The sequence below is a fragment of the Amblyraja radiata genome, chromosome 18 (assembly GCF_010909765.2).
Source record: "Amblyraja radiata isolate CabotCenter1 chromosome 18, sAmbRad1.1.pri, whole genome shotgun sequence".
In the NCBI taxonomy this organism is placed as follows: domain Eukaryota; kingdom Metazoa; phylum Chordata; class Chondrichthyes; order Rajiformes; family Rajidae; genus Amblyraja; species Amblyraja radiata.
In genome coordinates this window covers 32,518,814-32,533,256 of record NC_045973.1, presented here as the reverse complement: position 1 = coordinate 32,533,256, position 14,443 = coordinate 32,518,814, and the positions used below count along the sequence as shown (strand labels likewise).

The 14,443-nt window shown below is 45.7% G+C and overlaps 1 protein-coding gene across 1 annotated transcript in view; it reads left to right on the top strand.

Annotated features, from left to right (window-relative positions):
• The window catches only part of mst1r (macrophage stimulating 1 receptor), a 110,827-nt gene that overhangs the window by 15,092 nt on the left and 81,292 nt on the right, over positions 1 to 14,443 (top strand). The window contains exon 2 of the mRNA XM_033037066.1: positions 9,425 to 10,858. Coding sequence (XP_032892957.1) covers positions 9,665 to 10,858 — 1,194 coding nt within the window. The 5' untranslated portion in view covers positions 9,425 to 9,664. The remainder of the gene's footprint in view (positions 1 to 9,424; positions 10,859 to 14,443) is intronic.

Sequence of the window (14,443 nt, the reverse complement as noted above, 5' to 3'; positions counted from 1 at the left end):
GATGTTACAGTTTTCTGGCTCCTTTACCTTCTTCCCTTTCAAATCAAACAAATTCAATTTCCCATCCTTAATCAAACAACCTTTGATTAGTACGGGCATCAGAGGTTTTGGGGAGAAGGCAGGAGAATGGGGTTAGTAGGGAGAAATAGATCAACCATGATTGAATGGCGGAGTAGACTTGACGGGCCGAGTGGCCTAATTCTGCTCCTACCACATGATCCTCCCGATGGCAGGAGTGAAATGAGAGTTTGGTGGGGGTGATGTGGATCAAAAGCCAGTTAAATTGCAGTTTAGAGTTAGTGTAAATGGTTGTCATAGATACAATGGGCTAAAGGACTTGCTTCCGTGCTGTCTCCCTATGACTCTATAATGGCATTCCTCCAGATCTTTCCCCTTGTAGATCTTTAATTGCCTTTGCTCTGCCACTGAAATTCCATATCATCCTAAATCGAGCCTGTGCATTTGTCTACCCTTTATAGCACAAACTTCTTAAAGACTAAGTTTTAAAAAACAAACTGCTGGAGGAACTCAGTGGGTCGGACAGCATCTATGGAGGGAATAGACGGATGACTGGTCGGGACCCTTCTTCAGACAGTAGAAGGATCCTGAACTGAAAGGTCTCGTGTCCATTTCCCTCCACAGATGCTGCCTGCCCTGCTGAGTTCCTCCAGTGGTTTGTTCTCAACTCATGACTCCAACATCTGCAGTGTTTAATGTCTTCTTCAAAACTACCAAGTTGTTCTGTGCCTCACGTCTCATGTTGTGGCTCCAACCTCTCTTTACCACTTTGGGACATGTTGGCAATTTGTAAGGGCCAAGATGATGACACACAATTGTTTCACTTGCCTTTTAGCTCGTTGGCTTTCAACCTGATAAGGATGTGGCCGCATCTAATGATAGTGAGTGGAATGGTGATTTAGATTTTCCACAGCAGTTCCAACCACAGAACTATTACAGGTCGAAGTGGTGTTATAATGCAACGCGCAAAGATCCTGATATCTGGGCATGAAGATGCAAATAGAACAGGCCTGTAACATTCCACGATCAATCAGTCAAGCTCAAACCTCAAAGTGAAGAGGAAAAGGCAGTCCCAAAGCTTTTGAGGAGCAACAGTGATTTGCTGATGCAACATTGGTCTCTTAATTTGAGGAAGGACATTCTTGCTATTGAGGGAATGCAGCATAGGTTCACAAAGTTAATTCCCGGGATGGCGGGAATGTCATATGACGAAACAATGGAGCGACTGGGCTTGTATTCACTGGAACATTGAAGGATGAGAGCGAATCTTATAGAAACATATAAAATTATTAAGAGATTGGACACGCTAGATGCAGGAATCATGTTCCCGATATTGGGGGAGTCCAGAACCAGGGGCCATAGTTTAAGAATAATGGGGAGCCATTTAGAACTGAGATGAGGAAAAACTTTCACCCAGAGAGTTATGAATTTGTGGAATTCTCTGCCTCAGAAGGCAGTGGAGGCCGATTCACTGGATGCATTCAAAAGAGAGTTAGATAGAGCTCTTAGGGCTAGCAGAATCAAGGGGTATGGAGAGGAGGCAGGAACGGGGTACTGATTGTGGATGATCAGCCATGAACACATTGAATGGTGTTGCTGGCTCAAAGGGCCGAATGGCCTCCTCCTGCACCTATTGTCTATGTGTCTATGTGGTGCAGGAAAAATCGCCTGGTGTATACTTGAACGTTATGTGACTGTAGGTTGTATGTGAATGTCCTGGGCCAGATGTTGCTGGCTGTTTGAACGGCAGGTTCAATAGGTAGGTTAGACAGGCAGAACCTTTGTGTTTGGATGGAAATATCAAATACAAGAGGGCTTAACTGCAAGGTAAGATGGGGCAAATTACTTGACATTTCTTCCCTGGGAGACAGGTACTGACTGTCTACCGCATTTATGCCACTCATCAAAGAGATTTTTTTGGTGAGTCATTGGTGCGAGCTGCCAGGGGTGGTGGTGGAGGTAGATGTGATATTGGAATCAAAGAGACTTTTGGATGGCCATACAGATATGCAGGGAATTGAGTGATTTGGATTACAGTATGTGCTGGCAGATAAGATTGGGTCTTGGCATCACGTCCAGCACGGACACGGTGGGCCGAAGGGTCTGTTTCTGTGCTGTACTGTTCTATATTATATGTTGGTATTCACCCATTTAAACAGATTTCCTGTAGTTTGCTGCCTGCTGGGATTATCCGGCATTCACTCCAAGTGTCCAGGAATTTCAGTGGGGTTGGTGTTGCCTCTTATTCAGCAGAAAAATGACAATTTAGTTGCTTCTTTTTGAGTTGGTTTGCTCCAATGCTTTTAATTGTTGCTGGTTAATTTTTAAAGATTCAATCTTAAGCTGTTAAAATCAAAATAATCATTGTCTCCAAATGTCAAAGATACTTAAACTATTAAAATAAAGTCAAGGTTTTGTGGTCAGCAAAGGCAGACTCGCATCTTCTGTTTGTCTGTCAAAGGCTGTCGGCCATTTTGAAGGCGGGTCTTCGCTCTGCATCAACCTGTCACTCACCACATCCAGGTTAGGCACAAAATGCTGGAGTAACTCAGCGGGACAGGCAGCATCTCTGGAGAGAAGGAATGGGTGACGTTTCGGGTCGAGACCCTGAACCCTGTAGAACGGTCTTGACCCGAAACGTCAGCCATTCCTTCTATCTAGGATGCTGCCTGTCCCGCTGAGCTACTCCAGCATTTTGTGTCTATCTTTGGTGTCAAGCAGCATCTGTAGTTCCTTCCTTTTCACCACACCATGAGTCAGGCTGCCGGGTCGGTGAGACTAACGTGACAACAAAGCATCATTGAATCACTGGAGTAGTCACTCAAATGGTTAGGTGCTGGGAAAGATTGCCACTGCATTCACAAGATTGTTTGCTGCAAATTTCTTTAGTAAGTTATTTTTTTTTTAATTGCAGAAGTTGCCTAACTAAGCTCAGAATTTTTTTTTTAAAGCCTTAATTTCTCTCTGAAGCTGCTTAATAATTCACTGAAGTTGTGAAACTTGACAGTTCATTTAAGGGAAAAGGTGCCCTTTGGATCTCTCGCAAATAAAATCTCCTTTTCAATGGCTATTCTTTAATTTTTATGAATGAGAAAACAGGCTGTAAATGGTTGTTTTGCTGGAAAAACTCATGCCCATCAGTTTGAAAGACCCCCAAAGACAAGGAGGAATTTCTTTAGCCAGAGGGTGGTGAATCAGTGGAATTCATTGCTACAGACAGTGGTGGAGGCCAAGTCATTGGGTGTTTTTAAAGCGGAGATTGATAGGTTCTTGATTAGTCAGGGTGTTAAATGTTACAGGGAGAAAGCAGAGGAATGGGGTTAAAGGTTACGGGGAGAAGGCAAGAAAATTAGTTTGTGAGGGAAAAATAGATCAGCCATGATTGAGTGGTGGAGTAGACTCCATAGGCTGAATTATTTATGGTCTCATGATCTTATTCAGCACAATTTTTTTTGATTTGCTGTTGCGTAGTGTAATTTGCTTTTTCCTTGAGGCATTAAATTTAGCGGTCACATGCCGACTAAGTATAATTATACCGAATATCCTTCTTCCGGTCTTCCATCGACTTAGACACCACTAAAGCAAAATGTCAATGGACTGTGATAGTCACAGATCACAGAGAGGGGTACGTCAGCCCACCAAATCTGCAAACAACATCCAGCACCACTTATTTATTCTTCCCACATTCTCATCGAACCTTCCTCCGATCCTTCCATTCACCCACGCAATAAAAGGACGGCTTAGTGCCTCGCTCTATCATAAGGTCATGCCATAGGGGCAGAATTAAGCCATTCGGCCCATCAAGTCCACTCCGCCATTCATTCATGGCTGATCTATTTTTTCCTCTCAACACCATTCTCCTGCTTTCTCCCCGCACTAATCAAGAATCTCCACCTTAAAAATACCTCAAATACACCAACCAAAGGACTGTATAAATTGTTACTGCAGTGCAATCTCAGGCATGAATGGGATGTAATAAAGATTGCATGCAAGGCTAGTGACCAACAAAAACATTTTTTCAATTTGGTTGGTTAAAGCTGGTTCAACAGGAGTACCAGAAGCAACCTACAAGAATTTTTTATATTCTTCCATAGGCCTCATTCTCACTTTTCGTAGGTTCATATGTTCTAGCAGAATTTGGCCATTCGGCCCATCACGTCTACTCTACCATTCAATCATGGTTAATCTACCTTTTCCTCTCAATCCCCTTTCTCCTGCCTTCTCCCCATAAACCCTGACACCCTTGCTAATCAAGAATCTGCCAATCTTCGCCTTAAAAATACCCAATGACTTGGCCTCTACAGTCGTCTGTGGCAATGAAGTCCGCAGATTCACCACCCGCTGTCTAAAGAAATTCCTCCTCGTCTCCAATGTGGATGATTTGCTTGCAAATGGCGTCCGTGTTAAATAAAACGGGATGTGCAACCTGTATATGGTGATAATGTTCAGCTCCATCGACAGGTCATTTAGTGGAACACGTTTTATAGGGAGTAGACATACTCGGAATTTAGAACGTTGAGTCTTAAATGATTGCAATAATAAATAGCGTAAACTAAAATTTTAAGACAAAAAGTGCATGTAAAGGCGCAATGTTTTGGAAACATTCGGACAGGTACATGGATAAGACGGGTTTAGAGGGATATGGGCAAAAGGCAAACAGATGGGACATGTTGGTCGGTGTGGGCAAGTTGGGCCAATGGGCCTGTTTCCTCACTCTATGATTTTATGACTATGACACTAATTAGATCATTCAGCCCATCTAGTCTGCTCTGCCATTCAACAATGGCTGATCTATTTTTCCCTCTCAACCCCATTCTCCTGCCTTCGCCCCATAACCTTTGATACCCATATTAGTCCCCGGTTGGCACAGTGGTAGATCTGTTGCCTCACAGTTCCAGAGACTCGGGTTTGATCCTGACTTTGGATGCTATCTGTGTGGAGTTTGCACGTTCCTCCTGTGAATGTGTGGCTTTCCATGCTGTATCTCCAAACTAAACTAATCAAGACAATTTCTGCCTAAAATATACCCAATGACTTGGTCTTCACCACCAAGTCAGTGGCAATGAAATCCACAGAGTCACCACACTCTGGCTATAGAAATTCCATTCTCAATGTGCAACCATTTATTTTAAGGTTGCGCCTTATGGTCCCAGACTCTCCCATTACTGGAAACGTCCTCTCCACGTCCACTCTCTCTCGGCCGCAGCTTCATTGTTCAGTACGATTCAATGAGATCCCCCCCTCATTCTTCTAAACTTCAGCGAGTACAGGACCAGTGTTGCTGTTGTCGGAGAGTGTTTCAGAAAGACTCCTGATCTGTTTTGACATTTCCACCTGCCGATGGTAAAAAAGGTTCTATACCTTTAAATTGTAGTTGATCCATGCCAACTGGTCTCCTCCCTGTTAGCTGCTCAGTGATGGGGGAGAGTGTTGTAATTGCGTGTGGAGAACTAGCTGGGCAAAGATCATTAGAACCATCCATATCCGAAACCCTGAAGGGCCTGTCGCATTTAGAAGCCAATTAAATTACAAACCTACACGTCTTTGGAGTGTTGGAGGAAACCGGAGCACCCAGAGAAAACCCACGTGGTCACAGGGAGAACGTACAAATTCCGTACAGACAGCACGTAGTCATCAAACCCGGGTCTCTGGTGTTGTAAGGCAGCATTTCTACTGCTGTACCACTGCCCTAAGTCCTTAGGGACAATTAAACGCCCTTTACTCTTGAGGGTAGTTGTGATATAGGGGGTTTGTTAGTGGCTGAGATTCAATCTTCAGATTCAATTCTTCATTGATCTTTCTCCTAATAAGAGAGAAATGCAATGAATAATGAGTGGTGTTTGAATAGTATTATTCGCACCATTTGTTGTACAAGCAATGAATGGTGATCAATACACAAAGTGCCGGAGGCAGGTCAGGCAGCACCTGGGGAGGGAATGAACAAACAACATTCTTTCTTTTGCCAACCTGCAATGCTGTCTGTCCAACATCTCAAATGCTGCCTGATCTGCTGAGTTCCTCCAGCACTTTGTGGTTTGCTCAGGATTCCAGCATCTGCAGTCTCTTGTATGTCCAATGATTGGTGGTGTTGGAATTGATAAAGTGCTTGGTATTTGGAAATGTCTTCAAATACTATTCGCCAACGGTCTGTTTGTCTATTCATCCTTTTTGTTATTTTTGGTGTGTTTTAAAAGTATGTGTTAATGTTCTCAGGTTTGTTTTATGTGGGGGGTGGGTGGGGGTCGGGGGAAACTTTTTTCCAATCTCTTACCTTGCCGGAGATGCGATTGTTTTCCGGATCGTATCTCCGGTTGCTCTGCGGCCTAACATCATGGAGCTGACGGCCTTGCTCGTGACTGACTTTGAGTTGGTCAAACGGAGCCTACGATCCCTTGCCTGGGATCGACGCTGCAACTGCAGTCTGCGAATTTCAACATTGAGGAGCTCGCAGTCGCGGGTAGAGATTGATGTCAGGAAGCTCCAAAGTCGCAGGAGGTTCGACTAGCCCACGACCCGGGGTCGATCGCCCGGCGTGGGTGAGCTGATCGCCCTGATGCGGAGGGCCCGACAGCCAGCTACGGGAGCCAAGATCGTCCCATCAACAGAAGTCTCGAGGCCCCCGACCACGGGAGAACAAAGAAGGGAAGAGATTTAACTTTTATTTCGCCTTCCATCTCAGTGAAGAATGTAGAGGAGTCACTGTGGTGGATGTTTGTGTTAAAATGTATTGTGTGTGTCTGGTTGCTTTTTATTGGTATGACTGTATGGCAAATCAAATTCCTCGTATGTTGCAAAACATACTTGGCTAATAAAGTATGATTATGATTGTCCGTAACCTCTCCCGTCACACAGGAGATTGAAGTGCAATTTCCCTGGCGGAGAGACGGTTTCTAGAGCGGGCAGAGTGGGTGCAGCTTGTGGTGCCAGTGCCCCTCGGTGCCAGAGAACTGGATTCAATCCTGAGTTGGGTGCTAGCTATGTGGAGTTTGCACTATCTGCCTGTGATCGTGTGGCTCTTTCCACAATGTTCCAACCTTTTCTCCCACAAACCCAAAGTCGTGCAGGTTGGTAGGTTGAACAGTGAATTGTTCTCGCAGTCAACGGGAAGAACCTATGCTGAGTTGAAGGGATTTCAGGGCGATTTAAAAAAAATAAAATAAAAATAAAAAAGGGATTTGTATAAATGGGTGGTTGATGGTTAGAACAGACTCAGTGGTCCGAAGATAGACACAAAGTGCTGGAGTAACTCAGCGGGTCAGGCAGTATCTTTGGAGAAAAAGGATGGGTGACATTTTCTCCTTCTGACCTGAAACGTCACTCATCCTTTTTCTCCAAAGATGCTGCCTGACCTGCTGAGTTACTCCAGCACTTTGTGTCTATCTCCGATCAGCGTCTGCAGTTCCTTTCTACACAGTGGGCCGTAGGGCCTGTTTCCCTGCAGTATCTGTCTGGGCCTCTAATTTAGTTTAGTTTAGTTTGCAGATACAGCTTGGAAACAGGCTTCCAGTCCACCAATTCTACTAGGGGCAATTTACAGAAGCCAATTAACCTACAAACCTGCACGTTTTTGGCGTGTGAGAGGAAACCAGATAACCCGGAGAAAACCCACGTGGTCACAGGGAGAATGTACTGTACAAATTCCACACCCGAGGTCAGGATCGAACCCGGGTCTCTGGCGCTGTAACACTACTGCTGCGCCACTGTGACTTTACTCTCAAGAGTGAATTGCGTTAAGACTGTAGTGACGTTGTTATGCGTGAGTCAAAATCATAATCACCTGACGGGAGAGTTGTATGAGGAGGCAAGGAGACTAAAAGGACAGTACGTTTGGAGGAAATGTAATGAGCACAAATTGAACCAGCAACTAGGCTACATAGCTCAATCTAATAATCCAAGGTCATGGCCTGCAGATATTTCCAATATGTACAGGATTGGCCTAGTCATAGCGTTATAAAGGATGGAATCAGGCCCTTCGGCCTAACTTTGTCCATGCTGACCAAGATACCCCACCTGCACAAGTCCCACCCGCCTGCATTTGGCCTATATCCCTCTAAACGTATCCTATCCACGTACCTGTCCAAATGTCTTTTAAATGTTGAATTGTACAACCTGGAAATAGGCCGATCGGCCCAACTTACCCATGCAACCTATTCATGCTAAATTTGCCCACGCATACCTCCAGATTCAGGGACAGTTTCTTTCCAGCTGTTATCAGGTAACCAAGCCATTCTACCAACAATTAGAAAGCAGTCCTGAGAGCTCCCATCTACCTCAATGGAGGCCCTTGGACTATCTTTGATCGGACTTTGCTGGACTTTATCTTGCACTAAACCTTATTCTCGTTATTCCCTTTATCATGTATCTGTACACTGTGGACGGTTCGATTGTAATCATGTATTAATTTTCTGCTGATCTTAGCACGCAACAAAAGCTTTTCACTGTACCTCGGTACACGTGATTATTAACTAAACCAACTAACTAAAGCTCAAACTCAATAACCGAGCACGGATTACCATTATCATTAAGGAGTGGGGGCATCAAAGTTCTTTTTAACAAATGGATTGGATTCAGTGAGAAAAGGTCACTTGTATAGACAAGTTCAGTGGTTGTACATTGCGTGAAAAGACAGTGCCTTCCGAGCAGAGTCTGTGTGCAAGGGTTAAGGAACGCCGAGCACTGCGATAGATGTAAAGGACCTTATACTCAGAGGAAATGATTAAGTGAAGAGTCTTTGTCTTTATTTTTACTGAGGTGATACTTTTAGAATGTGCAGAATGCTTGGAAGAACTTCAGGGCGGTGCAGTGGTGGAGCTGCTACCTAATGCCCCTGTCCCACTTAGGAAACCTGAACGGAAACCTCTGGAGACTTTGCACTCCACCCAAGGTTTCCGTGCGGTTCCCGGAGGTATTTGTCAGTCTCCCTACTTGCTTCCACTACCTGCAACCTCCGGCAACCACCTGCAACCTCCGGGAACCGCACGGAAACCTTGAGTGGGGCGCAAAATCTCCAGAGGTTTCCGTTCAGGTTTCCTAAGTGGGACAGGGGCATTACAGCGTCCCTGACCCGGGCTTGATCCTGACTACGGGTGCTGTCTGTATGGAGTTGGTACGTTCTCCCTGTGACCGCGTGGGTTTTCTGAGTGCTCCGGTTTCCTCCCAAACTCCAAAGACGTGTAGGTAGGTCTGTAGGTTAATCAGCTTCTGTAAATTGCCCCCAGTGTGTAGGATAGAACGAGTGATCGCTGGTTTGCGTGGACTCGGTGGGCTGAATGGCCTATTTCCCCGTTTTATCTCCAAACTAAACTGTGTATGATTTAAAGGCCATTTGTCAAATGGAGCATTTATAACATAAAGATTATTATATAAGAGGCTAACTTTTTATTCTCTCTGGTGTGGTTTTCTGCAGAAGAAGAGCTTCATTGAAGAGTCTGGAGTGTGGTCTGTGTAATCCTCTACCTCAGCTTTAGGACACAAGAAATCATCCTCCATTGCTTTTTGTGCCCTTGTTTCGGGCTACATTGTCATGGTACGAGCTTTGAAAGGGAATGCTCAAATCTTACGGATTTTTTCTTGATTGTTTTTAAGTAACTCATCTCTTTATTCTCATCCACCATTATCATTGAAGTGACACCTGGTACGTACCGTGATGACAACTGGATCTGTAATCTTCCTCTGGCTAAGTGCTTGGATATTGGGAAACACTTCACTCTGCTCTGGCCAAGCCTGCATGCGGGAGCCTGACCATTTTGACTTTGACGTCCGATACCGAATGAAAAGCTTTGATGCGGGGCGACCGATCCAGAATATCGTGGTGCGCTCCGAGTATCAAGGGATCTACATTGCCGTGCGGAATCGAATCTACACTCTCAACCTCTCCCTCCAGAAGGACTATGAACTGCAGACTGGCCCCGTCGGCAGCCCGGAGTGCGAGATCTGCAAACTTTGCAACACAAACTGGGAGCCGAGCGTCGACATGGAGGATAATGACAATGTCCTGCTGATGTTTGACACGTATGACCCAGTCCTGTTTATCTGTGGAAGCTCCCAACATGGCATCTGTTACAGGCACAACATCCAAAACAGAAATGAGAACATGTGCCTATTTAAACCGGAAAATAATAATGCTGACTTTTGCCCAGACTGCATAGCTAGCCCATTGGGCACCCAGGTGGTTGTTCATGATGAAAGATATACCAGCTATTTGTTTATTGGTGCCACAATCAACCGTACCATTGCAAAATCTTACAGTCCACATTCCGTGTCAATAAAGAGACTGATCGGATCACTGGATGGATTTGAGTTGACTACTCAAGATCACTCTTTAACTGTGATGGATGAATTCCTGGACACCTATCCCATTGAATATATTTATTCCTTCCGCTCCGACGAATATATCTACTTTCTCACCGTGCAGAAAGAATCAATAGAATCGAACAACTATCACACGAGAATCGTGCAGTTGAAGACTGGCGAGTACGAAGTGAGGAACTATCGGGAGATCGTCCTGGAGTGCCAATACGAAACGAGGCGGAGGAAGAGGACCCTGGGCGACGGGGACATCCTGTACAATGTGTTGCAAGCAGCTTATTTGGCCAAACCCGGCCCGGACCTGGCCAGTGAGCTCGACGTTTCGATGCAGGACGACGTGCTCTTCGGCGTGTTCGTGGAGAGCGAGCCCAACAGCAGAACGTTGCGGAGGAAGTCCGCACTGTGTACCTTCCCGATCAAGGCAATCGCTGAGATCATCGAAAATGGGATGGCAGCTTGTTGCATGACGTCAGAAGAACCCCAGTCAAGGGGGCTAAATTTTTACCAGGAGTTAGAGTACTGCCCTCATACTGTGAGTACAGAATGACTTTGTTACTTTCTTCATTCTATTCCCATCTTTTTCTGACAGATTTACAGTTGAATTTGCAAGGGCCATTATGTGCAAGAGGGATTTTCAGATTAACTGGGCATTGAATGAAATGTATACCTGGGAAACGCTAAGATTTTTACCAGTACTGCCCTCGTTCAGTACAGAATTCTTTCTTTGATTCTTTCTTTGTTCTATCCCCACCTTTAACTGGGCCTTGAATTAAATGTAGACATAAGAAACGATAGATCCTGGCATCTCAGGGGTAACGCAATGTGCTGGAGGAATTTCAGCAGGTCGGTCGGGCAGCATCTGTGGAGGGATTCTGCGGAGAAAGGTCCAGACCCAAACCATCACCTGTCCATTTCCCTCCACAGATGCTGCCAGACCCACTGAGTTTGTTTAGTTTAGAGATACAGCATGGAAACAGGCCCTTTGGCCCACTGAGTCAGTGTCGACCAGAGAACACCCCTTACACTAGCTCTATCCTACACTTTCTCCAAATTTACAAAAGCCTTTCGGTTTTTACAAAAGGCCTACAAGCCTGTATGTCTTTGGAGTGTGGGAGGAAACCGGAGAACCCAGAGAAAAACAAAGGGGTCACAGGGAGAATGTACAAACACCATACACACCTGTAGTCAGGATTGAACCTGGGTCTCTGGTGCTGTAAGGCAGCAACTCTACCGCTGTGCCACGGAGCAGCCTTTGTTGTGAGTTCCATCCAAAACTAGGCTGCTGTGAATCCTATCTAAAACTAGACAATCTAACGTGGCCTGAAGGCCGTGGTCTTTACAGTGTGTTTGGCCTTGCAGGTGATGTCCAGCAAAAATCAGAAAAAGCCTGAAACACTCAGCAGGTCAGGCAGCATCTGTGGAAAGAAAAAAAAACAATGATTGTTTCAGCTTGGTAATCATTCATAAGATTTTTTCCAGTTTAGTTTACTTTAGAGATACAGTGCGGAAACAGGCCCTTTGGCCCACTGAGTCCGCGCTGACTAACGATCACTACACTAGCACTATCCTGCACACTGTCCTACACCCAGTTCATACCAGTGTCACGGACCTCAAATGTTAACTGACATCCTCTCCCCTTAAATGCTGCCTGACCTGCTGTGTTTCCAGCATACTCTCCTGTTTCAGCTTTCCAGCATCTGCAGGTGTTGTCATAAGACCATAAGTGATAGGAACAGAATTAGGCCATTTGGCCCATTAAGTCTATGCCACCATTCAATCATCTATCTCTCCTAACCCCATTCTCCTGCCTGACACCTGTACTAATCAAAAATCTATCTATCTCTGCCTTAAATACATCCACTGACTTGGCCTCCACAGCTTTCTGTGGCAAAGAATTCCACAGATTCACCACCCTCTGACTAAAGAAATTCCTCCTCATCTCCTTTCTAAAATAATGTCCTTTAATTCTGAGGCTATGACCTCTAGTCTTAGACACTCCCAATAGTGGGAACATCCTCTCCACATCCACTCTATCCAAGCCTTTCACTATTCAGTATGTTTCAATGAGGTCCCCCCCTCATTCTTCAAAACTCTATTGAGTACAGGCCCAGTGCCGACAAACACTCATCATAGGTTAACCTACTCATTCCTGAGATCATTCTTGTAAACCTCCTCTGGAACCTCCTGAGCCAGCGCATCCTTCCTCAGATATGGTGCCCAAAATTGCTCACAATATTCCAAATGCGGCCTTACCAGAACCTTATAGAGCCTCAACATTACATCCCTGTTTTGTACAAAAGCCCTCTTGAAATAAATGCTGGCATTGCATTTGCTTTCTTTACTGCCGATTCGACTTGCAGATTAACTTTTTGGGAATCCTGCACCAGCACTCCCAAGTCCCTTTGTACCTCTGATTTCTGGATTCTCTCCCTATTTAGAAAATAGTTTACGCCTACTACCAAAATGCATGACTTTGCTACACTATATTCCATGTGCCACTTCTCTGCCCACTCTCCCAACCTATCCAAATCCTTCTGCAGAGTCCCTGCTTTCTTTACACTACCAGCCCCTCCACCTATTTTCGTATCATCCTTAAACCAGGCCACAAAGCCTTCAATCCCCTCGTCCAAATCGTTAATATACAACGGGAAGTGTAGCGGCCCCAGCATTGACCCTTGCGGACCTCCACTAGTCACTGGCAGCCAACCAGAAAAAGCCCCCTTTATCGCCACTCTTTGTCTTCTGCCATCCAGCCAACCTGCTATCCATGCAAGTACCTACTCTTTCATACCGTGGGCACCTTATCAAAGGCTTTCATATCTTTCCTAACAGCCTCCCATGTGGCTTTCTGAAAACCTAGGTAAACAACATCAACTGACTCTCCTTTGTCTGTGTTCAAAATCCTGAGTCTGAAGAAGGGTTTCGGCCCGAAACGTTACCTATTTCCTTCGCTCCATAGATGCTGCTGCACCCGCTGAGTTTCTCCAGCATTTTTGTGTACCTTCTCCTTTGTCTGTCCTGCTATTTACTTCTTCAAAGAATTCCAGCAAATTTGTCAGGCAAGACCTCTCCTACAGAAAACCATGGTAGACAAAAATGCTGGAGAAACTCAGCGGGTGAGGCAGCATCTATGGAGTGAAGGAAATGGGCAATGTTCCTGCCTCACCTGCTGAGTTTCTTCAGCATTTTTGTCTACCTTCGATTTCCAGCATCTGCAGTTCCTTCTTAAACACTTCAGAAAACCATGCTGACATTGGCCAATTTTATCATGCTCTGTAACCTCCTGATATAATTAGGGTTGTCTACTGTCCTGTATTAGCCGGGACATCCCGTATTTTGGGCTAAATTGCTTTGTCATATACGGGACCGCCCTTGTCCCGTATTTGACTGCTACTACTCGGGTCGATTGGACTGTCGGGTCGGAGCGTCGCGCCCGGCCCCGCCTCACCCGTCCCGACATAATGCAACCCATGGAGTGCAGCAGCAGCGCCTCGCCCGTGGCCCCCGTCGGTCGGCAGCCCGCCCAGCTGTCTGACCATCGGACCTTCGCTTACCGCCGACACCACCTTCTCATGGCACTCCTTCTCATGGCCGATCATTGGTTCATGAACTGGATGGGGTGCCGGACTTTGCTCGCAACTTCGCGTGTGCCCGGGCCAAAACTCCTCAGCTGGCCCGCAGGCTGGGCTTTGTGTGCAGTCCAGCACACGGGCCAATTCATCATTCACCCAGCCATGGTCGAACTGCCATCGGGAATTTGTTCCTTATTTTGACCTTTTGTCCCTTATTTTGGAGTGAGAAAGTTGGCAACCCCATTTATAATGGGCTCTAAAATCTTACCAACCACCAAAGTCAGACTAACCGGTCTATTCTGCACTGCTCCCTTCTTGTGCAGCGGGGTAATACTGCAGGGCTGCCAACTCTCACGCTTTGAGCGTGAGACTCACGCCCTCAAGTAAACTCTCACGCCCTCACGCTCATCAGAAATTTCTCACGCTCAGTGGTGAGAAATTTTGTGATCAACGAAAATTTCAAAACTCGGAGTTAGGGGAAGAGAGGGGAGAGAGAGTTTGGGGAAAGAGAAGGGAGAGAGGGGAGAGGGGGTGAGTGAGGTGGT